General features: G+C 42.4%; 1 protein-coding gene across 1 annotated transcript; it reads left to right on the top strand.

The window, feature by feature from the left end:
- Positions 1–16,433: 16,433 nt before the first annotated feature.
- LOC306973528 (homeobox protein Hox-A13a-like) lies at positions 16,434–18,118 on the top strand (the record flags this gene model as incomplete). Its single annotated transcript, XM_079570451.1, has 2 exons — positions 16,434–17,079; positions 17,877–18,118. The coding sequence occupies 2 exons, from the start codon at positions 16,434–16,436 to the stop codon at positions 18,116–18,118; spliced, it is 888 nt and encodes a 295-aa protein (XP_079426577.1).
- Between the last annotated feature and the right edge of the window lie 6,292 nt (positions 18,119–24,410).

The raw sequence follows: 24,410 nt of genomic DNA, 5'->3' as shown, positions 1-24,410 counted from the left end.
ATGTTTTGGTTGATGGGGGGGAACCTGTCAACACACGGGGAGAGAAACATACAAACTCAGATCCGGGACCTTCTTACAGTGAGTGCTAGTGATGGAGTGAATGGCCACAGTGTAGAGTTTTAGAAACTCGTCAACTCTAGCTTGTAAAGTGCAATACAAGTGTAATCCATAATCATTACTACTACCTGGCAAAGCAGTTGTGTTCCCATGACGTCGCAACATTATAAACGGCCTGGGCGCCATGGTAGCGCAACGGGGCCTTTATGTGCGGAGTTTGCATGTTCTCCCCGTATCTGGGTAGGTTAACTCCGGGTACTCTGGTTTCCCCAATCACTAAAAACATGTACAATAGGCCAGGATAAAAGAGGGTGGTTTGAGCAACTGGGAGACAATGGATTCAAATTAGCCCGACTACAGTCCGGTGTTGCGAGTTTACATGAGACCCATGTTCATAAACATGCACTGTCCCGACCAAATAAACCAATAAAGAAATACATTTAAAAAGTTGATACAACTAAGATTTCTATTGTGGTAACTATGGTTACCATGAAAATGATGAATTGTTGATTTGGTTTATAACGTCTCTGTCATGGCTGGATCTGCACGAAACAAAAACAGTCACACAGTCCATCATCTCCTCTCTGAGCACTGATGAACACAGGTCACAAGACTGTCTCATAAAGGCGTAGTGGAGACGACGTTACAAACGATGAAAGGACTTTCAGCCATGAGACGAATGTGTCAGGTTTGTGAATCTGAGATCTAAATAATGATTATGACAATGTTTGGACATTTCTTTCCCGTTGTTGTTGTATTTTGCTGCTCCAACTCAAAGTATGACATTCCAGAGTGTTTTATCTCCATGACACACACAAGTATTTCTACAAAATACATTTCAATCTCTTTGCTGTGATAAATGTACAAACTTTTCCCTCGAATCAATGTCGAACTATTTCTAGCTTGTGCCAATCCCACATGATCCCTTTAAGACGCTGAGTGAGTGCCTTGATAAGCGGACTATTGTTCCCATAAAGTGTTTTTCTGGTTTTGTTTGGTTATAGTCGGTGATTCGGGAGCGGACAGGAAGAGACGTGGGCCACGGGTGAGTGCCTTAAGAGCCGCGGGGCGTTCGAGGACAAATGCTGCTGTATCTATACGAGGAATCAGCAGCAGGTCATTTCCTCCCTATCTGTCTCCATCATAACCAAAAGCTTCAAAGCCGCGTTAATGACGCTGCGGCCCGTGAACTCTGGAGCGGAGAGTCTGTCCACGGAAGACAGCGGGTCCATTTCATATCATGGTGGTTAATATTTATACTGTCTCCCTGAACCACACTGTGAGCCTCATGAATCCTGGCAATGGCATCTTGTAATATGCCCGCGCCACGTGATGGAATAACCTGGTCATTCAGTATATTGAGGTAGTCCCTGAGCTCATTCTTTGAGCACATAATGATACTCAACCTAGACCCGGACGACTGCTGCAGACCCCACAACCACCAGGACACTTTTCACTAGCGTTTCTGTGAAAGTGACCCTGAAAGTTATGGAATAAAATAAATCAGATATGGAATACATTTTAAATGTCATTTTAACAAAGTGTTTTGCAGAAGACTTTTAAGGGAAAATGTGGTCTCTTAACATAAGCTTTCACTTAAATGAATAAATATATGAATAAATAAAACTAATCTTCACAATTCAATGTTTTTTCATTAATTTTGGTAATTTGATTTGGGAAATTGTAAATTCAAGGGCCACTTTCTCTACTTAAAAAAAATCTTCGGCGCACACGGCCTAAGTGACCGTGTGCGGGAGCTTTTTTTCAAGTTGCTCCTCTTATGCACCCGTCGTGTTCTTAGGTGTGCAGAGCTTCTACTTATCGGTCATGTTCTCAAAATGCATTTCCCCCCATTGTAACGACAATAACATGAGCAGCAGCAACAGACTTTACAGTCTTGGATTTAACCCTCTAGTCAGATTAATTGAGTTTTGAAATTCAAAAAAGCAAGGCGAAATTTGAATTTCTACAGATTTTTCACACTGAAAAAAACGGCTTGTTTTAAAACTAAACAATATCCAAAATCCTCTGAAAAAATCGAACATATATACCACAAATTTAAACCTGGTGAAATCCGTTTGTCGCCTTAAAATACAGGCGATTTTGAGCATTCCACAAAATGCCTTATTTTTTATATGAAAACATAAAATGACAGAATTTTCAACAGCAATCCCCCCCCCCCCCAAATGGATATCTCTATATTTCAAAAGTTTCCCCCTTCACCTGCAGAGTTTGCCTTAAAAGTGACGTTACATCGATACTCATCCTACAGCAGTGTCTACAGCCCTTTTTTTACTGAAATACTTTACCTTTGACACATTGTACCTGCTAGCTGTAGTACATTGTGCTCTATAACATGTGTAACAACTTGTACCTATGTACATACTTAGAATAATGTGTGTTAGCAGTTTGTAGTTTGGGTCTTAAGTCTTATTATATGCTGTTTGTGTCAGTTAAATGATGTTGAAAATGAAATGCATTTTGTGTTTCTTTCTATCATGGCCTGAGAAGGCGGTTATTCTGTTCTGTAAACTGTCTGATGTTGCTGTACATTCGTTTGAACTGTCAGATGAGGAAAGGCTTAAGTATTTGTTCAAGCATAAGCATATGTAGTACATACTGTAGGTACAACTTATTACACAGTGTTACAGAGCACATTACATTGCACTAGAGTTAGTCAGTACAATGCATCAAGGGTATTGTAAACTGAAGTGTTACCAGGCGTTCTTCTGCTGAATTATTATTAAAGTTGAAATTCATGAAGCTTTTATTCATTTTCATACGTCACATGAAGCTTTGGCCACTTCCTGGTTTACTCACAGAGGAGAGAGCGACCACAGGTTGACTTCAAAACTGTATTTCTCAAATCGCATTAAAAAGCACTGTGGAACAAAACTATTGGAGAACAGCCTGCCTTTTTTGTATTAATTTATCAATTTGGATAATGATGATTGATGAAGATCAAGAGAATTTGCGTAAAAGGTCCATTTTGTTAATTAACAATCTTTAGCTAGGTCACATTTTTGCTCCTTTTTCAGCTGTGATAAGTAGCATCGATACCTCCACAAATGGACACCAAGTATAGACATATTTTCAATGCATTCTTATGAGGAGTTTCTTAAAAGTGGAAGAATTGTACTTTTGTAATGGTACCTAAAACACACAGTAGAAAACACGCAATCGAATAAAACAAGTAAAAACGAAAGGCAAAAGGAATAGCGTCGACTTTAGGAAGTAAAATCTGTCAGACAATTTCATTCGGGCCCGACATTCCTGCTTTAAACAAACAAACAAAAACAAAATACAACAACGCATGGACGCGTAAGAGAGACACGCATCTCTCTGTGGGAGGCGGTCACGTGATCCGGGGACGGGAGAATACAGCGAGGCGCCGCCGGCGGAGAGGGGCTGGGGATGATGGCCTGCGCTGTCCTTGTGCGCCCTCGCCTGTCCAAACGCGGGAACAACCCCCCCAGGCTCTTCCCCCACCACCACCCCTCTCTCCCAACCCTCCCCACACCACTACCACCACAGCATGGTGGGAGAGAGGGAGGGAGAGTAAGAGAGAGAGAGAGAGAGAGAGAGAGAGCGAGAGAGAGAGAGAGAGAGAGAGAGAGAGAGGGAAATTCCTCTGGCTCTCACCCGGAGACTTTTATGTGGCCTGCAAAAAAAAAAGACTGACTGAGAGAGAGAGAGACAGAAAAAAGCAGTCTTTGAACACGGGGGATTTAGAGAGACCTTATCTTACCTTCGCCCTGCCGGCTTCTATTAACGTGTTGTTTACGAAGAGCCGGAGCAAAGAGCAGGGGGACTTTGCAGACGGGATGAACTTGGAAGTATCGGTTAAAAAACAAAACAAAAGAACACTCTTTATGATCGAGGAATGAACAACGCATCCGCGCGCGACGCAAACGGCACGAAAAAAAACCCCGCGTCTCCAAAACAGTGACACAAGTCCAGAAAAGCGCACGAGACAGAAAAGCAGAGGCATGTGTGTGTGAACATTTTGTACAAGATACGTGGCTTTTGTTGCGTGGGTGAACTTGAAACTCAAACACGCGCGTTCAGAAATAGCTATAAAGGCACATTCTTTTAAAAAGTTGTAACCAGAAACAAGACGTTATTTGATACCCTGCGTAAAAAACATAAACAAATAAAAAACAAAATCCTGGTTCCTGTTTTGTGACTGGTCAAAGATTGGACGAACATTTCCATAAACTCTTTGCGCCAGAAACACCTCAGTTAAGATCCTAAAATTGCCGATTTAGACCTGTGCGTAAAGTTAGCTCGCCAGGCCTATTTACAGCATTTGGAGTGCGTAAAAATAACCATTGAGTGTTTTGCCGTTGGGTGGCCCCGGTATAGGTTTACTCAAGTACTTCTACTGTTTACCGTACCGCACTTAGTAGTTAGTAGTTATTAGTTATATCATTCAGTGCTTTTTTATGTAGTAATACTGTCATGAGTAAAATGAAAGAGTTGCATATGCCACTGTGAGTAAATTTACAGTTACAAAAGCTTCAAGTCGGCCTACATGGAGTTTATGACTCGTGCCCTTTTTTCTTCAGAAACATATATATTTAATCCATATGGTATTCTCTTTGGAAATGTTAGGATTTTCATATTATTACACGATTTTTGAAGTAAGAGTAAGTGACATTTTCTCCAAGTACTTTTTGTTGTTTTTTTCTTTTCTTTTTTTACTTTAGTATATACTTGGGTAAATACGTTTCACTTGTACTTGAGTCAAATTATTCCAAAGATTACTTTCACGTGAGAAGATATTTAGGCTCCTCTACACACCCTTGAAAATGAATGAAAGTATAGTAATAATATATACATAAAAAAATAGGTTCAATTACTGTGTCCATGCGGTACAACAAAAATACATAATTCACCATTTCAAATCAGGGGAACTATGTTTTGTTATTGCGACAGCTAAGATATACTTGTGTAAACTCTTACGTCCTGGCCTGTGCACGTTTCAACCACATTTGGTTTGATTTTACGCTGACAGGACGCTAGGTTTCTATATGCTAAGGTTAATGGCGAAATGTTAGGTAAGTCTGGCCTCATCTCCAAAATGTCCTTGTTTTTATGATGAGATGTCGACATCCGCCCCCAAATGGGCCCACACAAATAACCTTGTTGCTCATACGACCTTGGACAATTACACATGTCGATAACCATCATTAAAGCGCGTGGCCTCTTTCAGTCCTTGGATGCGCCCTGCGCGTAAAAGCCTAATTAATGAAGATAAGCGCACGTACATCTGCACATATGTCCAACTAGCGGCTCCTCGCTCCTCTTTCTTACGGTGTGAGTCTAATTACACTTGGCCAATAGTTTCTGCGGGTCATTTGGATGTACGTCCTCTGCTCTGTGCGTAATTGATCTATGTTTTCGAGCACGGCAGCGCGTTAATTTTTGATGTCTTGCACTATTCTCGCTCCTGCACGTGCCCATCCTTATACGTCGTTCATGCAACATCCACCACCATTAAAAAAAAAAGTTAATCTTAACCAGCGTGTTGCGTCAGGGGCAGATGCGTCTTGTGATCCGCGAGGAGGAGATAACGCTCACACACACAGTCCAGGGCTGCAGAAGGGCCTCGCGGTAGTGTCACTTATATGGTGTGTGTTTAAGATAGGAAAGGGCCGGGCTCGCTATATAGAACTTGCACAGCGCATTGACCGACTGGGGTTGTTGGGACAGGAGGGAGGGGGTCTCTCTCTCCAAACATTCCAGTTGGCAGAGGTGCTGTTAAAAGCGCGCTCTCTTTCTAAAGCTAGTGTCTCGTTTTTTTTTTGTTTTCCTTTTTTTTCTTCTTCTTCTTCTGCAGGGTCGAGATCAAAAGAGGGGAGAGGGGGGCCGGCAGACACTGCAGAATGCGCACCCCCTCGGTTTTACTAGCCAGGGCCAACTTGAACTTGACCATGGAGACTGCGCATTGAGGCTGTAACCCAATCCTGCTGCAGACTAGACAGAGATTTTCTGCTCTAAAGCAAATGGAGCAATCGGAAAAAAAAAAAAAAAAAAAAACCTCACGTTCGGCAAAGCGAATTGCGCATCCAGTCGGTAATGGCCCATCCCTGTCTCCAAACTGGCCTTGAAATGAGACGATCCAGCCTTATAAAACTATAGGGATGGAGCCACGGCTGCAGCAGGACAGGACAAACAAACAAGAAAAAAAGCAAAGCAAGCACGCTTTTTTCACCCCCAGATCCAAATGAGTTTATAAACACTTACCGACACGACGTTACGCGCAGCTTGCGTAATATAGGTGCAAATAAGGTTTGCACTCAAGATCTTTCTTTACATGAGGATATGGCCCCGCATGTCCTCGCCCTATAGCGGCCCCTCCCGTCTCTAAACTTGGCCTTGAAACCGGATGACGCAGCGCTGCCCTCTGACCCGGGATTAAAACAATTCCTTATGACCAGCGCCTGGCTCTCTAAAAGCTCGCAGAAAAACTCTCAGAGTTAAGCTCACATACATTGACAAATCATATTCATGTTGGAAGTTTAAAGTTTAAAGGTAAAAAGGCTCATAGACACGTTTTGACAGATTTGCCCATGAGTTTTGCGCATATGCCGTTCGATTTGTCCGAGTAACTTGCATGCGTAAAGCTTGGCGCATTCACCCGTGCCAAACCAAAATGTACAGATAATTTTTTTTCATATTTTTTGGCTTTTATGGCGCTACTAATTTACTTGTCTTTAGATGGGGGCAAATGTAGCCCGCCTGGATCGATTTTTATAGATTTTCCATTCGTCATTTCCAAAAAGGCAATCCACAAATCCTTTCTCTTTGACTATTTTTCATTTACCACGCTACATTTATCCAACCGCGCATGAACATAATTCTGCCTATACCCTAAATCTCCACAACCCTACCACGCTGCCACTAATCCTATAAATTCTTGGACAGTATCATTACGCACTAACTAGGCGCCCCTAACCACCGATGAAGGAACACGGGGGCAACACACCAGGTGCAAATCCCCGTCTGCGCTTGGCACCTCCTCACAAAAGGAAGGGAAAACATGGCTTTACAAGTTCTCCGCGAGCCCATGGCTTTATTTTTGGACCGACTCGCCGTCACAACAAGTGTAGGATGTCTACGGCTCTTCGAACAGATGCAAGGCCCCATATAGGCGCGCGCGTCTCTCCACCTCTGTCTTCGCAATTGGCACACACGTTATTTGCAACGAGTCGAGGTGCGTAATGCTCGGCCCGGTTTGGTTTTTAATTGTAGCTTCTCGCGTTTATTAGGCCAAGACCCGAGCGCTCCTGCAGCAGCAGCAGCAGCAGCAGCAGCAGAGAGAGAAAAAGAAGGGGGAGGCTTGACAGATTATTTCTTTTTTTGTTTCCCATGCAAAAGCAAAAGGCGTCAGGCTCATTTCGAAGCGCTTACTCACCCAGGGACAGCTGTAATTAACCTCTTCTCTAAATAAAACGGCTTCACGCTTCGTTGGATTTTTCAGACCTAGGGCCACAGCGGTGAATTGATCCAACGTGTTTTTTCCCCCTCTTTGTTTTATACCGCTCTTTTTACGCACGACTCAGAGACACGGTGCATTCGGTTTCAATCGGGTTGTAATAAAAGAATAACGCGTCATTTATTTCGGTCTCTCGTTTGTTTTCTGACTGGGCGACTTTTACGCGCCATTTTAAAAGCGTTTTCCTTTTGTGCAATGTTGTTCATTTGGTTATTGAAAGCCTTTCAATGGGCCACACAAAACAACAGCACGGGCCTAATGTTCAGAACTATAATCAATACAATCAACAAAGTGCTGCTGATACAGTAGTGTTTAAGCAATATACCATTACTAATAGTACTGCAACTAATACTAGGCCTACTGCTACTACTCATTGATGTATATACTACCACTACTGCTACTACTGCTACTGCTGCTGCTGCTACTACTACACTGTAAACCGGAGTTTATTTCACTTTAAAGGTTTGACTCCAAATTGCTGAATTCGTTGTAAACTACTACTACTACTACTACTACTACTACTACTACTACTACTACTACTACTACTACTACTACTACTACCACTACTACTACTACTACTACTACTACTACTTCTACTACTACTACTACTAGTACTACTACTACTACTATAATCCTACAACAACTATACTCCTACTCCTACTGCTACTGTTACTACTACTACTACTACTACTACTACTAGAATCCTTCAACAACTACACTACTGATACTGTTATTACTACTACTACTACTGCTGCTGCTAACCCTGTGACTACTGTCACACTGTCAACCACAAAGTTTAATCCACTTAAAAGGTTTGACTCCAAGTTGCTAAATTCATTGTAAACTACAACTATTACAGCTGCTGCTGCTGCTGCTACTACTACTGCTACTACTACTACTACTACTTCTACCACAACTACTACTACTACTACTACTACATCACTACCATTACTACTACTGCCGATACTGCTTCTACAACCCCTTTGACTCCAAATCGCTGATTTAATTGTAAATCCTAAACTACTACAACAGCTACTGCTACTACTACTGCTGATACTGCAACTACACTGTGACTCCAATGCTGATTGTACTGTAAACTACTGCTACTACTACTATTACTACTAATTCTACTATTACTACTATTTTGTTTTGTATTGTCCACTTTATTATGATTTGCGAAATCTTTTGTTTGGGCAAGTACATTCCACTAAACCTGAAGTGTTTTGGTTTTCTGATGATCAGATTTTAAGTTGGCTCTTTAAGAATCATACTTTTACCTTATTTATAAAGCGTGGAATAGGACGCAAGACACTTTATATCCTGTATGAGGTTTTCTTTTTTGGTGTATACAGTATCTCATTGTAAGAACAAGCAGGCTTATAGCCGCCTGTGTTACTTGTTATGTTGTTGAGTGTCTGGTGAGCCCATGCGGCACTATGTGCATGACACTTAAATCAATCAAATAAAAAATGTAAAAAAAAATACTAATTCTACTACTATAACTACTACTACTAGTACTATGACTGCTGCTTATGCCGTTACTGCCGCCCATACTTTGACTCCAAATAGCTGATTTCATTGTAATCTACTACTATTACCAGTACAGAGGCGGGTACTGCTCAGTCAGAATCAGAATGGGGTTTTATTGCCATTGTCAGTGCAGGTACCTTCAGAAACTGGGATTTATTTTTGTTGATGTATTATGTAGCATAATGTAGTAAAAGAAATGGGATATAACAATATACGGTAAAATTATATTTTGTGTGTAAAATATATACAATAAAGTGAGAAGATGTGAATGCGAATAATGCATGTGTGAATGGAAAGTAACAAGTTATTTAGTTTTCATGAGCCTGATGTAAAGTATGTTGCATTTATCTTGAGTCACTTTTTTTAACCCAAAGATTTCTCAACTTTTGGAAAATAACACATACTGCTTTACCACACAGTACTTTTTACCATCTACTCTAGTAATGTTTTGAAGTAACTTTCTGCCTCTGCTTGTGCTGCCACTACTACTATCTCTCTATCTGTCACTACTGTCACTACTATCACTATCGCTACTATCACTACTATCACTACTATCACTACTATCACTACTATCACTACTATCACTACTATCACTACAATCACTATCACTACTATCACTACTATCACTACTATCACTACTATCACTACAATCACTACAATCACTATCACTACTATCACTACAATCACTACAATCACTATCACTACTATCACTACTATCACTACTATCACTACAATCACTACAATCACTACAATCACTATCACTACTATCACTACTATCACTACTATCACTATCACTACTATCACTACTATCACTACTATCACTACAATCACTACAATCACTACAATCACTATCACTACTATCACTACTATCACTACTATCACTACTATCACTACAATCACTATCACTACTATCACTACAATCACTACAATCACTATCACTACTATCACTACTATCACTACAATCACTACAATCACTACAATCACTATCACTCCTATCACTACTATCACTCCAACACTACTATCACTACTATCACTACAATCACTACTATCACTACTATCACTACTATCACTACTATCACTACTATCACTACTATCACTATCACTACAATCCCTATCACTACTATCACTACAATCACTATCGCTACTATCACTATGATCATATCTCCACTTCTGCGATTAAACTCTTTTCTAGCCTCCACAGCTACTGTTTCCCAGTGTTGACACTGTGTCTACTACTGTAGCTTTTTCCTCAAAAATACTAGCCTATATACTTCTTCCACTACTTCCACATACCCTTTAATTGTATAGTAAAATACTTTTTGTATTAGTCTTCTAAACTCTTGACTCACTGGTCAACCTGTCATTCCAAGTTCACGTGTGATATATATTTACTTGTTTGATTAACCTTTAAATAAAGGTGTGGTTCTGTTTGCTGACGCATCGCTATGCCCTGTCAAAAATAATTATAGTTTGTCGCAAAGTGACGCCTTGCGCCAAAAAAACAAAGGAAACAAGAAGTCGCGGCTACATTATTTGGCCTCATGTGCGCGCACATAGCCATAAACCTCCCGTACGCTCCATCCGACCAGGAGCACACTGGCGCTCATGTAAAACCCGAACTTACCATAAAACAACGACTTTATATTGACTGGGAACTACTTGCGCCAATAAATGATTTCACGTGGCTCTGGGAAAAAAAGGAAGAAGAAAAAAAAATGGTCGAGCTTTGCAGCGTCAGTGAGTGCGTGTCCGTCAAACATCCAAATATCACACGTCTTCAAAAACTCCGGCCACGTTCTTTCATAGGCGCATGAAGATTGAAATTTACGACAATCATAACCGCATACGGCCCGAGTCAAGTGTATATGCCTCTCCTCCTAACTCCTGACCACACACGCGCGCGCGCGCGCAGGCAAAGCAACGCGCCGGCTCTGACGCTCTCGTTCCGCGTGGCACGGTCTTGTTATCCATATAAATTTACAGCCGAACATAACTTTATACCGCTCCTTTAGTGCTGCGAGCTTCGAGGGGCCTCTTGGATAAACGCTCCCGTTCTCTCTCTCTCTCCCCCTCTCCCTCTTTCTTCCTCTCTCAGGGGCTGCCAGGATAAACACGACTCAAAACTTTTAATAGCGGGCCTCGCGGAAGAGAGAGATGCGGGATGGGATGGAAGGAGCCAGGGGAGAGCGCCATTTTGGATGTGCGTAAAGGCGCGATGGCGAGAATTTGGACATGGGAATGATGGAAACAGTTTGCTTTCAAATGTTTTGGTCCAGTGGAGACAAATGTGGTCATGTTTGGCAAATTTTAGGCTAATCCTTGTTATTATTATTTAATTGAACAAGGACAATGCACAATGATCAACATTTCTGTAAATGTGCCAGTTCATTATCATAATCATTATCAGCATACTTAGGAATAGTAAAACTAGCCCTGCTTTTGACCTCGGTTAGCCCTAGATTTGATTGAGTACTATATATATATATTTTTTTTTTACCACGTTTAGCCCTGTTTTCTTTTACATCTTGCTCTGTTATGTCCTATAGTTTTTTTCTAACTTCAGCCCTAGCTTTAGCCTACTTCAGCTCAATTTGTTAACTTTTTCCAGTCGTCTATTTGTCCTTTTTAGCCCAAGTTTATACCTTGTTTAACCCTACTTCAGACCTAGTACAGCCCTATTTTTGACCTAGTTCAGCCCTATTTTTGACCCGGTTTAGCCATGTAGCTTTTGCCTAGTTCAGACAGATTTATGAACTACTTCAGCCCTGTCCTATTTTCTGCTTGGTTTGGACTAGTTCAGAACTGTTAAACACTTGGTATATTCTGGTCGTTTGGTTTTTTTCTCAGATGGCACGATAATATAACAATTAAAGGCACAATACCAGATTTTTCCCCCCTTGCTCTTGTAAATAAAATAAGTTTTGTCCTTGAGCATCATGTCAAAGCAGACATTTTGGGAAAGAAGAAGAACTTTAGGTGTGCTGCACGTCTAAATCTAAAGCTTTTTTGTTAGATTTTTTGCCTATTGTGAAGCTTGTTGTTGTGACGTTTACATTAATGTGACAGTGAAAGTGCCTAAACTCATGCATTTGAAGAGTGTTATAAACGTCTGGCAAGAATATTGACCTCAATCAGGTACAGGGCCTTTAATGCTTAGCTTAAAATGTGTTACAATGTGAACAAAGCAGTGGATATCATTATAAACAGCACAGTGTGTTCAATGTGTTGCACTCATGTACATCATGAACTGTACTGTACAATCTGTGTCATAGCAGATGCCTTCTCAAAGTATTTGATAATTGGCTAATAGAGTCATGTACTTGAGTCATTTCTGGGAGTGTCTTGGAGAAGTTTGACCACGCAGCGTTTCTTGAAGTAACTTTCCACTCTGAAGGAATCCATAGGCTCTGTGAACAAAGCTTCATGTCAAAATAGCTTCTTATCTAAATGTTATTATTAGTTCGAAACTGTAAGACATTTAAGTGTTGTCTGTCCCGCTACATCAACACTAACACGTACAGTGTAAACCAGGCTTTTATGCTCAAACGTCGGCTATTAACACCCTTTACCTGAGAATCATTTGGGGTCTTGTTTTTACACCACTGTTTCAAGCTTTTTTATTTCACAAAGTGGCCATAGTCTTATTCATGAGCATTTGTTTGTTTTTAAACACTTCCCACAGTCTTTGAATCACCAAACCTTTATGAATGAAAAGACTTGAGGTTTCCTTCACCTGTCATTTTTTTGTGTAGCCTGTTTTTACGGGCTGTTCATAGGAGAACGCCACAATCTGCGCATTGTAAAGTCTTATATGTGCTGTCCATCCAATCACATCACTGTCACCACTGCACTTAGACACAGCAGGCTGTTGTTGGTTTTATTTTGGAAGGATTTCCTGCATGTTTTGAGCTTTGAATTAAAAGCTAACCATACTTCATTCTTCTGATTCCGACTTTTTTGCAAAATATCCCACTGAAATCCACCAATTTCACTGCATCTGTTTTTATTTGGCAAGTTCCAGTAATTTTAACCAACCAAACTGCACATATTTCCCCCCAGTATAGGAAAAGTTATAAATAGATATTTTTTTTTTCTGCACTATCCGCCTTGAAAGTACCTTCCTCTGCTCCTGGAGCGCTGTAGTGACTGCGCATCCACTCGCTGTGAACACGGGCCTGACCTACTTAGCGCGTAATTCTGTGAAAAGGTGTCTAAATGTGCCCCGAGTCCACGAGCAGCAGAGCGAGCGTTAGTCACCTCCGCGTTAATGATTGCCCCGCTTTGTGACAGTCACGCTCTCCCGAGGACAGGCCGGAGTCAAGTCCATTGTGCATGTGTGTGTGTGTGTGTGTGTGTGTGTGCTCGTGCGTGTGAGATGCTCGGCTGTATAGGAGCCCTCCCTTTTGGCGGGCCCGGCTTCCATTGTTGGGGAGATGGGCAACATCTGGACTCCAACGCTGGACAGAAAGAAATCCAATCCACTATAGGCCGGAGCGGGTTTAGACTTCTGACTGTTTATGGCTGTACATTTAAGTGACTTTCGGCTGCTTTCTCTCTCTGTATGTTTAGATTGTGTTTAGACACATAGGTGATGCTTAGAATGGATCACTTTAATCTCGCCTGGTTGTGTTTCTATGTTCGTTACAGTTACGCATGCGGCTTTACGCACGGGGTTTGGACAATGTCTGGCGCATTTGGGATCAGATTTGGATCAGAATGCGGCCAATCTAGGCCTAAACTCATCCTGGTTTAATTTACTCTATATTCAGTGAACCAATAACTATATTTATGTTTTGTCATTTATTTTTACTGATTTAAATGCTGGTTGTCCGTTTCCGTTTTGCTTGAATCAGCTGTTTTCTAGTTTGAACATGCTCTGAGCATTTCGACACGATCCAAACTTGTATTTATCTCTAGATAGACATTTTTGAGATTTCGGTTTATTTTCTTTACTCACTCCAAATCAGTTAAGCCTTGGTAGTTACATAATTGGCTAATGTTTATTTGTGCCACAGTGGGATACATTTTTCTGTGTTCATTTTAGATATCATGGAATTGTAGCGTATTTATCTCCCATTTATTAACCACTGCACGACACTCAGCGCTAGGTTGGCACCAGGCGTCCTCAGTCAGAGCCTTGCGTAAACAGTAAAGAGTCACACTGTGCTCAAATCACTCACGCATTGACACATTTGAAATGAATCCGTGTTACTGTAAGCGGTGACTAAGGGATTTACACGTCCGTTTTTTTAAATAAATCTCGAAGCCAAAAACGTGGCGCAGATTTCATGACTGATGCTTTTTTACGCAGCGCCTGGAGACATTTCCCCTATCACACGTTACTCCACCACAGACGGGGCACACGTGGATCGAGAAGTAACGCCATCGCGCAGGCCTGTCTTTCAATACAAGCCAAAGATTGAAAGCTTTTTGGGGTCATTTTTTTTTGTTTTTTACCCCAACAATTATCCATTTTACGCATTTGGAATGAGGTCTTAAATATGGCACATTTACAAACACAAAGTCTCGATTACAAGTACTATTAACAATAGATGTTCTGCTCTCCTATTACACAATTCTAAAACATATCCAGACATTTTTCCCAGTCAAAACACATAAAGGTCTTTAACAATAACATTTAGGCCGAATAGAGTCGCTGAAATCTTTACGCCTATGCCCCATATTTGCGTATTGTCACGCCAAACATATACTAGGTGCTTTAGACTGTGCTTTTGTTATGGATACATTTACGCACGATTGTTTTGACGTTTCGTTCGCGTTATGACCCATGTTTTTGCTTGGTGTGTGTGTGACTTATTTATTTATTTATTTATGTATTATTTATTGCATGAGTCAAAGGCGATATGGACTTTCATCATTTGATCTAAAAGCACAACTTCAAAAAAATAATTACGCGCCTTTGGCTAAAACGTTCTGTTCTCTTTGGTGGAAGCTTGTGCCATTTTCCTGAAAGAATAGGCTGTGTTTCTGCATAGTGCGCGCGCTCGTAAACGGCAGCAGCAGACTATAGAGACACCGGTGATACGTGCGTACTAGCCCTGTTTTTCAATTCGTCTTCACACGCCTTTGCCAAAAAAACACCTCACGGAGATGTGCAAATAAAACGTGCTCAGCGACGACGACAACAACAGAAACAGAAACACTTTCCCCCTTTTTTCCTCCCCGTCCCCTGCTTTCACGAGCCACCCAGAGAGTGCTGCGGCTCAGACCCGGGTGCTTGGAGTGAGGATCCAAAACAAAACAAAAATGAACGTAAAAGTTAATGTCCTGCAGTGGCTTTCAGCGGGACAGGAATTCTCACCCTCCTTCCGCCTGGCCCCCATTCAGCCGCAGACGCTCCTTCAAAGGCTCAATAGCCCCGACTGGCCTGCAGTGGCTAGACAGCAACTTTCAACTTGACCTTGGCCTCCAGCCGCGTCTACCTCCTGTGTCAGAGCCGGAGCAAGGCGCGCACACACGGCGGAGGGGAGGACGGGACGTCGCATAGGCGGGCGGGCGGGTGGAGGCGGCCCGGGGCTCGGGAGCGCGCGCTCTTTGCATGAGGCAAATGTGAGGAAGTGTAACGTATTAAATATTTGCCTTTACAAGGATCTTTCATGTATGATTTTCATACCACCCACTCCCAGCCCTTTCCCGGCTTATCTTTCATCCCAACGATCCAAATGACAGGGACATGTTCAAGAATCTGATCATGTATTTCTTGATTTTACATTCTGAGCATCAGGGGCACACACAGTAAATGCGTCATGAGCTGCAGCTTATTCCATGATACCCAGGCTGCAGACTGAAGTCCCCGTTAGATTCATGTGTGAGTAATGAGTAATTGCTATTTCTATATGGCACAGCCTTATCACACACAGTGCTTTCCACACCAGCCCCACATCAGTCCGAGAACATACAACTCCACATTGGTACATTGCGCATAATGAATGCGCTTAATCTGGCACATGACAAAGCGCTGCGGTCTGGAAACATTCCTTTTTAATCATTTTAGAGGTAAATATGTTTAGATGCTGACTGTATTGGCGTATATGTATGTATATGTCGTATATGGATTGATAATTTGGGGAAATCAGAAGATTGTCAGGTTAATGCACACGGTCACCTTTCTGCTTACCGCATTTTTCTTCATTTAATGATATGTGCAGTTTATGTCCTCTTTGCATAGCCATAGTCACGTGATCTGGTCTTGGCCAATGGCTGCTCGCCCTGAGCCCTGTAGTGCACGTCAGAGCAGCTCTACTCTTGGGAAGCCCTATGTGCTGTTTTCAGTCTGAGGGCTTTTTAAAATAGAGCCAGAAGCATCGATGCGGGACGCCGTGCTATGACAACGTCACTGCTGCTCGGTCCGCGCTGGCTCGACCCGTCGCTCATGTTCCTGTACGAAAACGGCGCGGATGAAGTGAGCAAGAACATGGAGGGTTTTGCTGGAGGTAACTTTACAGCGAATCAGTGCAGGAATCTGATGGCGCACCCCGCGTCCCTGGCTCCCAGCTCGGCGTACTCGTCCAGCGACGCGCCCACGTCGGGCATGGGTGAACCGGTAAAGCAGTGCAGCCCCTGCTCCGCGGCGCAGAACTCCTCCAGCGCGTCTCTACCGTACGGCTACTTTGGCAGCAGCTACTACCCGTGCAGAATGTCGCATCACAGCAGCATAAAGGCGTGCGGCGCGCAGCCCCCTTCCGCCTACACGGACAAATTTGTGGACTCCTCCGCGCCCGGTGAGGACTTTCCCTCGCGAAAGGAGTTCGCCTTTTACCCCACGTACACCTCGGGACCCTACCAGCCCGTACCCAGTTACTTGGACGTACCCGTGGTACCCGCCATCAGCGCGCCGAGCGAGGCCAGGCACGAGCCCCTGCTGCCCATGGACAGCTACCAACCCTGGGCCCTGAACGGCTGGAACGGACAGGTCTACTGCGCCAAGGAGCAGCCGCAGCCCGGGCACATGTGGAAGTCGTCCTTACCCGGTAGGCCTGTTTTACCTGCGGGCATTAACCCGCTTATTGTCGTTAGAGCAGTAGTCATGTTGTGTACAGGGCTGTTGTGGCGCTGCAGTGTCCACACAGCCATTCATAAAGAGCTCCCACTCCGGAGGCCACATTAAGCTCTATTCCAAATAAGCCTCAACACCTCATACATTTATGATCCACTTTATGAACTTCTGTCGCAATTCTACTGTTGAGTCAGCCTCATTTTTATGACAAGCAAATGCACCTGGATTGTTTCAGATGAGAGATGGTTATTACGTGCTTTTGTCTAAATGTATCATAAAGGCCTGATATTATAGAGCCAATGGAGATTTTATTATTAAATGTTGACAAAAACACAATTCAATGGAAATTAAAAACACCAGAGCGGAACATATTCCTTGTGTTTATGTCCACAACAAAACACACAAGTTTTTTTTTTTTTGTTGTGCACAAAACCTGTTGGTGTTGTTTGAAATAACAGGCCTGCGTGATTTGAAATATTGTATATATAATAATTTAATATATGTTTCAAATGACAATGAAAATCGCAGGGCTCGCTCACATTCTTGAGATAGAGCCACAGTAAATATTAATGCAACTGAAAACTCAGCCAACTGAAAGTGGACAAGCAGGTAGTTCTAAAACTCTCTTTGATCCCTACTTGTAATTGTAACCTTCCTCTAACTGTAGTGTCGAGTAGAGTTGTAGCCTATTCTTGAGGTCCCTCCACTGACTTTGCTCTGTCCTTTTCTCCATCATTGCCCCCCTCCCCGCTCTCCCGGCGGCAGACGCAGTGTCCCACGTCGGCGGGGACTCGGGCTCCTACCGGCGCGGGCGGAAGAAGCGCGTGCCCTACACCAAGGTGCAACTGAAGGAGCTGGAGCGCGAGTATGGGGCCAACAAGTTCATCACGAAGGACAAACGGAGACGGATATCCGCGCAGACCAACCTGTCCGAGCGCCAGGTCACCATCTGGTTCCAAAACCGGCGCGTAAAGGAGAAGAAAGTCGTCAACAAACTAAAGACCATCAGCTAGTGGCCTCTCACGAACTCCCACGGTGGATTTTTTTTGTCTTTTCAATCTTGACTGAATATCATACTAGACTTGCATCATTTCAGTGTTGTACAGTTTGCCTGGACTGTGATGTTGTTGGAGGAAGTCAGCTGGGAGCTCTACGTGTGTGTGTCTTTTTTTTTTTTTCTTGTGTGTGTCGATATTGGAGATGATGAGACCCGCCGAAGGTGTGCGCGCCACCGAACTACACCTTTATCTGCCACCTTTAACGACAGGACGATAACCCAGCCCCGGGAAATGACCTTTTGGAGGATATGGACCTTGAGAATGTTAAATATTAAACCTCCCCCGGCTTCCTTTTTATCCGCGTATTAGCTCGTATGAAGTTCTCTCTCGTATATGAACACCACGCTCTTCGTTCATTCGTATCCCTCAAATATTAAAGAAAAAAGAATGTTGTGCAATTATTATTCTACGCTTTAAAAAGAAAAAAAAAAACAAGAAAAGATAATCATAAAAAAACAAAACAACAACAACTGCCTGGATGTGTCTTTAGTCTTGTGTAGCTTTCATGTGAAAAGAAAGAAAGAAGAAGAAGAAGAAAAAACACGGCATGAAATCTGGGTTATTGCTGTGTGTGAGAGAGTGTGTGCGCGTGTGTGGTTGAGTGTAACATGTCGGTGTTAAAGTCCGTCCCAATAAAATATGGCCTTGGTTGAATTTTACCCAAGTTATGATTGAGAATGGACATCTTTATCACATGACACAGCGCTTCTGGGCCGAGTTTGTCGTTTACGGTTGACCTTGGATGTGTTTTGGAAGCCAAAAGTGGCAACACTTAAAGGAAATGACAAAAAGAAAACACATTATGTTTTACCTTTAGCCATAGAGCCGCGCGTAAAAGGCATGCGCTTGAAATGTCAAACCCACACTTTTGCGTAAAACAGAGTATAAACGTTCAGCGAATCTTTTCCTTTTTTTTGTTTTTTGTTTTTTGAACAATCCCAAGCTTTGACAAATCGTCCACAGAGAGAGCAGAGCAGCCCAGTCGTGCAGGACAAAGAGAGGAATGAGCGGAAAGTGCAGCGCAGGGGTTGAATTGTGAGCGTCGGGCGCCATCTCGTGGCCCGTTTGGAGAAAGCCTAGGGTGTATGTTTCACAAGTAAACGACGAAAACGGATGGCAGTGTGCCGTGATATAAGTGTGACAAGAGGCCCATAAAACCAGATTATTTATACATTTAATCTACAATTTCTATAGGTGTAAATATGAATGAACTGTAAAATTTAGATCAGTGCGCAAAGTGCGTAAAACCAGCTTTACGCAAATACGCTTTCCCCCTTGTAATACGGCCTGCAGTCTTCTCCCAAAAAGATTTACAGATTTATATCGTTTATATGTAAGAAATAATATTGAATGTAATGTGAAATATGCTTAAGGAGAATAAAAATGACGGTGCGTTGACAGGCCGAGTGTAAATGATTGTTTGCATTGCTCTGTTTGTCGCTTCCGTCGCAGGGACTGGGTACTGCAATGTTTATGTACGTATTTTATATTATTTGTTTATTTAGCTTTATTGCATATTGGCGTCAATCTTCCAAAGTTTTTTTTTTTTTTTTGAGGGAACGTCTTTCCGAATCCTCAGAAACTACAAAAGCTGTTTCTCAAGTTTTAACGAGCCTTGATGCAACAAAGAAATAATAATAATTCGGCCACAAAAATTAGCAATTAGACATTCCCTCAAGTCAAATATGCGGGTTACTTCATGTTCCATTTTTATTTGTATATTCGAAGCATTAAAAAAAAGGAAAACAGTTATGGATAAATCAACCCGCTGACATGAAAATTAAGGGAGATCCCTGGTTGATTTGACTGCGTATTGCTTTGGCCTTATCATTCAACGCGCTTTTGCGTAACTCTCCCAGAACAAAACGGACTCTTTTTGGATAAATGTCCTCGAAGCGGGCTGTAACGTGACATATGAAAGAGTAATACTAGGAAAGGAATAATAAGCGGAGTCCTGGAGATACAGAAAACGCAATCACGCGCTAAATTGTGTCACACGTAAAGCGTATTGTGGAAGCTATCCATTACGCACGGTCTTACAGCTTTAAGAAAAATGATTAGTAGCGAAGTGAAATTTAAGAACAAGCTCTAAATTGTGTATCTCCTGGTTTCCCGTGTTCGTTCTCACATATAGGTCATTCAAGGTTTCTCTATAGCGCGTGGCTATTGCGCGTTTTCTGATATTTACATTGTATTTACATTGTTGTAAATAACTTGCAATTTGTTCAAATACAATTGCAAAGACTTTCACACAATGCAAACAACTATTATGAAAATGAAGCAACGATAATCCCGTGTGTGTGTGGACGTGTGTGCGTGTGTGTGTGTGTGTGTGTGCGTAAAATGCCTCCAGCAGACGTATATGACTATTACGCACGGATATAAGGGTTTTTGTGAGTTGTAATGAAACGCTTAAAAGAGAAGTGTTAGGCAAAATTGCGCATGAGAAATGGGTTCATAATTTAGGTATAGACACATCATCATCGTCTTACATTACAGCGCGTCGACGACAAGTGACACCGAAAGTGAGTTATGTGTGTGTGTCATGGCAATTATTATTATTATTTTTTTTTTTTTTTTATCATTTTGGCCATAATTCAAGCCCAGAGCCCGGAGCGTGTTTTTTTCAATGACTTAAAAGGCCTGTTTCTTTGTTTTCTTTGGCTCCATCCGAAGATGATTCATGCGCAAAAAAAAACAAAACAAAAAACCTCCCATAGGCTCCTGATCCTAGAGAGCTGTGTGAAAACTGTTCAACCACTTACCCATACTTCAAACCAAGCACATTTTCACCGGTTCGGCTTTACCCAAATCTAAGAGCTTCTCGACTGGAGCGCAACAGTGTAATGCCTCATTTGGAAGCTAAACAAAACTGATCGGAGCTTTTTTGTCACGTTATCGCCATGCTTTTATCCTTCATTTATCGCTCATTTATCATGTTTTTTGTTTGTTTTTGTTTTTTTTGCTTTTTCATTGCTTATTTTTAAATAGTTTTTCATCGTGTTTTTCATATTTTTTCATAGATTTTTCATCACTTTTTAGTCTACTTTTGTTATGTTTTCACCCTTGTTTTTGTCGCTATTTTGACCCTTTTTTTCAAGAAGCTTTTCAATTTGGGTAAAGCCGAACTGGAGAAAACATGCTCGGTTCAGGCGGGGGTTAAGAGATTAAAGAGTGTCTTATGAATTGAAAAGGGCCAAACACAATATATGTATAAGTATATATAATAGTATACATAAGTCAGTGGCAGCTTCCATGTCGGTGATGGTGGCGGTGGCGATGGCGGTGGTGGTTAGCACCGGGGCTAGCGCTGCAGCGGCCATTTTCCCACGCCCTCTGACGCAAGAGAGCGACGGGGACACGCACGGCTGACGCAACGCTCCGAGGTATAAGGCTGCACGATCAGAAACAGATGTGTGACTTCTGCTGGTTTTACAAAGTCGATTGTATCGTTTTCATGACAACAAGTCAAAGGGAGATGAATCACGTGCAAAACTGGCTCCGATCCATGAAATCAGAGCCACGAAAAGAAACATTCAACATAAAGAAAACACACGCATTGAAAGATGTATTCGTGGAACAGTGTGTGCAAAGGATTCATTTTAATTCGAGATATTAATGTAAGCTTCAGTAATGCACACATTTAGTCTTTTCCTGGTTTGCATAATGATTTACACCCAGTTTATCCCCATTTAGTCCAAATTCGGCCTGATTTAGTCTAGATTGATCTTTATCTAGTGGTATTTGCAGGTCAAACACTTTATGACGTGGTATTTGGTGCGAAAGACCAAAGAGACAAACTGGATACGTACGCGGTTTTGAACAATGCCTTTATTGAAAAATGACACATAGGTGATGATCAGCAAGTCTTCTCATGAAATTGAATGAGAAATGAGCAAATATGACCATTTTACAAATAACTACAACACTTTATCCATGTCTTATCGTCTTCAGCGTTCCTTACATCACCCTGCCAGTGTCTACTACAAGTTATTCTAAGTTATAAGCCCTTGTATCCCCAAATTCAACAGCAAGTCCAAACTCACAGTCACGTTTCCGCCTTTGCCCCTGCCCCAATTGGCCGCGGCGTCACGGACCCGCTCCTCATTGGCTCGCAGAACCAAAACAACCCTCCGAGTCCCGCCCCCCCCCCCGCCCCGTCTGTCCACGGCCGGGCCCCTCTCCGAGCGTGCGCGCCGATTGGCTGAACCGGGGACAGCGCGAGAGGCAGCGTTTTGCTTTTCATGTGGAAGACTTGAGCTGTGCTGCCACCCCACGGACAAACGAGGTAGTGCACTCGGTGGACACTTTGGCAGGCGAGGCGAGTCACGGCTTGTTTGGGCTTCCCCGCCTTCTTTTTCTCCCAAACGGCGTCATACGTAACAGGAGCAGCAGGTAAATATGTGTCAACGACCATGTGTCATCTACAGAAGTCGCAGCAGGAGATTCAAAGATTCAGTCAAGATACGTATGCACTGTTTTACGCGTTTAATTCGCATCGTACAATTGAAAACAAAGCCCCTTTGAAGGCTCCTATCTAATGTTGATTCATTTGGAATTAGAGTGTCCGAACTCATCTTTCCTAACACATTACTTACTTGTCCCTCTTTTAGTTGCACCTCACACTCATTTACCACCTGCTTTAACCCAGCGCATTTTCTCCAGTTCAGCTTTACCCAAACCTAAAAGCTTCTGGACTGGAGCTTCCAGCCTATAGGCCAGTGTAAGGCCTCATTTGAAAGCTAAGACCTACCGAACTGATCTAAATGGATCTTTTCCACGTTCTTTTTCCATCTCATTTGTGCCACTGTTGTGTTGCACTCTCATCGCTTTTGTTTTCCCTTTCTGGTTACGTTCTTGGCACGTTCTTGGTGAGTTATCGTCACCTTTTTTTTTTGTCATCGGTTCGTTTTTGTCGCTATTATGAAGAAGCTTTCAGTTTTGAGTAAAGCCAAACTGGAGAAAATGTGCTCGGTTCAGTTGGGGGTTAAGAAGTTAAACTTTCGTCCCCTGTTCCACCTATTGAAATGATGTCCCATTTTGTTCCAATTAAGGCAGATTTACAAAGACAACAACGTCACTAAAGGAACGGTGCCAGAGGCCTGAGACGCCACTAAAAAGCACTACAGCAGTTTCAAGTTCTATTTGTAGCTCTTTTATGCCACGAATTCATAGAAAAATACCAAAAAGTATGGTCCAGCTGCATGTTTATTCATTTTTATTTTGTCCATTTGACACAATTCTTTTGCCCAATTTATCCAAGTGTAGCTCATCTGCTTTATCTTTTCAAATCCTAAGAAATACAGAGACTCTTTGCATTTAAGGCGTTTAAAAATCACTCAATTTGGAGTAAAATATACATCGTTGTGCCTCATTTCCGTCTCTGTGTAGGCGTGTGCTTGCTGCTTGCGCGCGTGTGTGTGTGTTTGCGTGTGCCATGTCGTGCCAAAACAGCAAGGAAAGAACTTCGATGCTGATTTTTTCATGTAGTATTGAATTCCTCGTGTCTGTCCCTCCATGACCCACCACATCACATGACCTCTTTCATAGTGTTTTGAGGCGGCCACCCTGTTCCTTACGTCCCAATTCTCCTCACACGGTGACGTAAACAACAATCACGCAAGTTCACCATCAATAGAAAAGGCTTTAGAACCAGATCCTCAAAGCACAGGTCTGTGTTTCCTCCTCTACACATGTTTAATTTTACAAAATGAAGGACAAAGCTCTCTTTTGGCCTCTGACTCGCTCACCTTCACTTATGCGCCATTTGCACTGTAAATGCGTGCGCACGAGTCGCCGACACAGTTTTATAAACAAGTAAAGTGACACTTTGTTCACTGTCACGCGTAAAGTCTCGTTTAGGCCTTTACTCTTACCTGGAGCTGTCATATTAACATTCTACGCGCACACACGTACAGCGGCGTGTGGCTCAGCCTTGAGACAGAAGCCCTTGACCGACATTACGCAAAAGGCTCCTCCGTGACACCACCCCATGCGCCATTTTATGCTCCGGGACGCCAAGGTGCAGCATGGCTCAAAGGTTTATCCATTTTTAGACTTTACTTTTTTTTCTCTCTCTCTTTCTCAATCTGCCAATAAAAAAAAAAATCAAGGGGAAACCAAAAAGACAAACCCGAAATCCTACCATAAGCGCACGGTAAAGCTGTCACAAAGAGTCTGGAGAAGATTATCCCATTTTTTTGGTACAATTTTACGCTGAACAAGACGAACCATTTACAAAAATCGA

The sequence above is a fragment of the Gobius niger genome (assembly GCF_951799975.1).
Source record: "Gobius niger genome assembly, chromosome: 14".
Classification (NCBI taxonomy): domain Eukaryota; kingdom Metazoa; phylum Chordata; class Actinopteri; order Gobiiformes; family Gobiidae; genus Gobius; species Gobius niger.
Note: the sequence above shows the minus strand (reverse complement) of the source record. Positions and strands in the feature narration are given on the sequence as shown.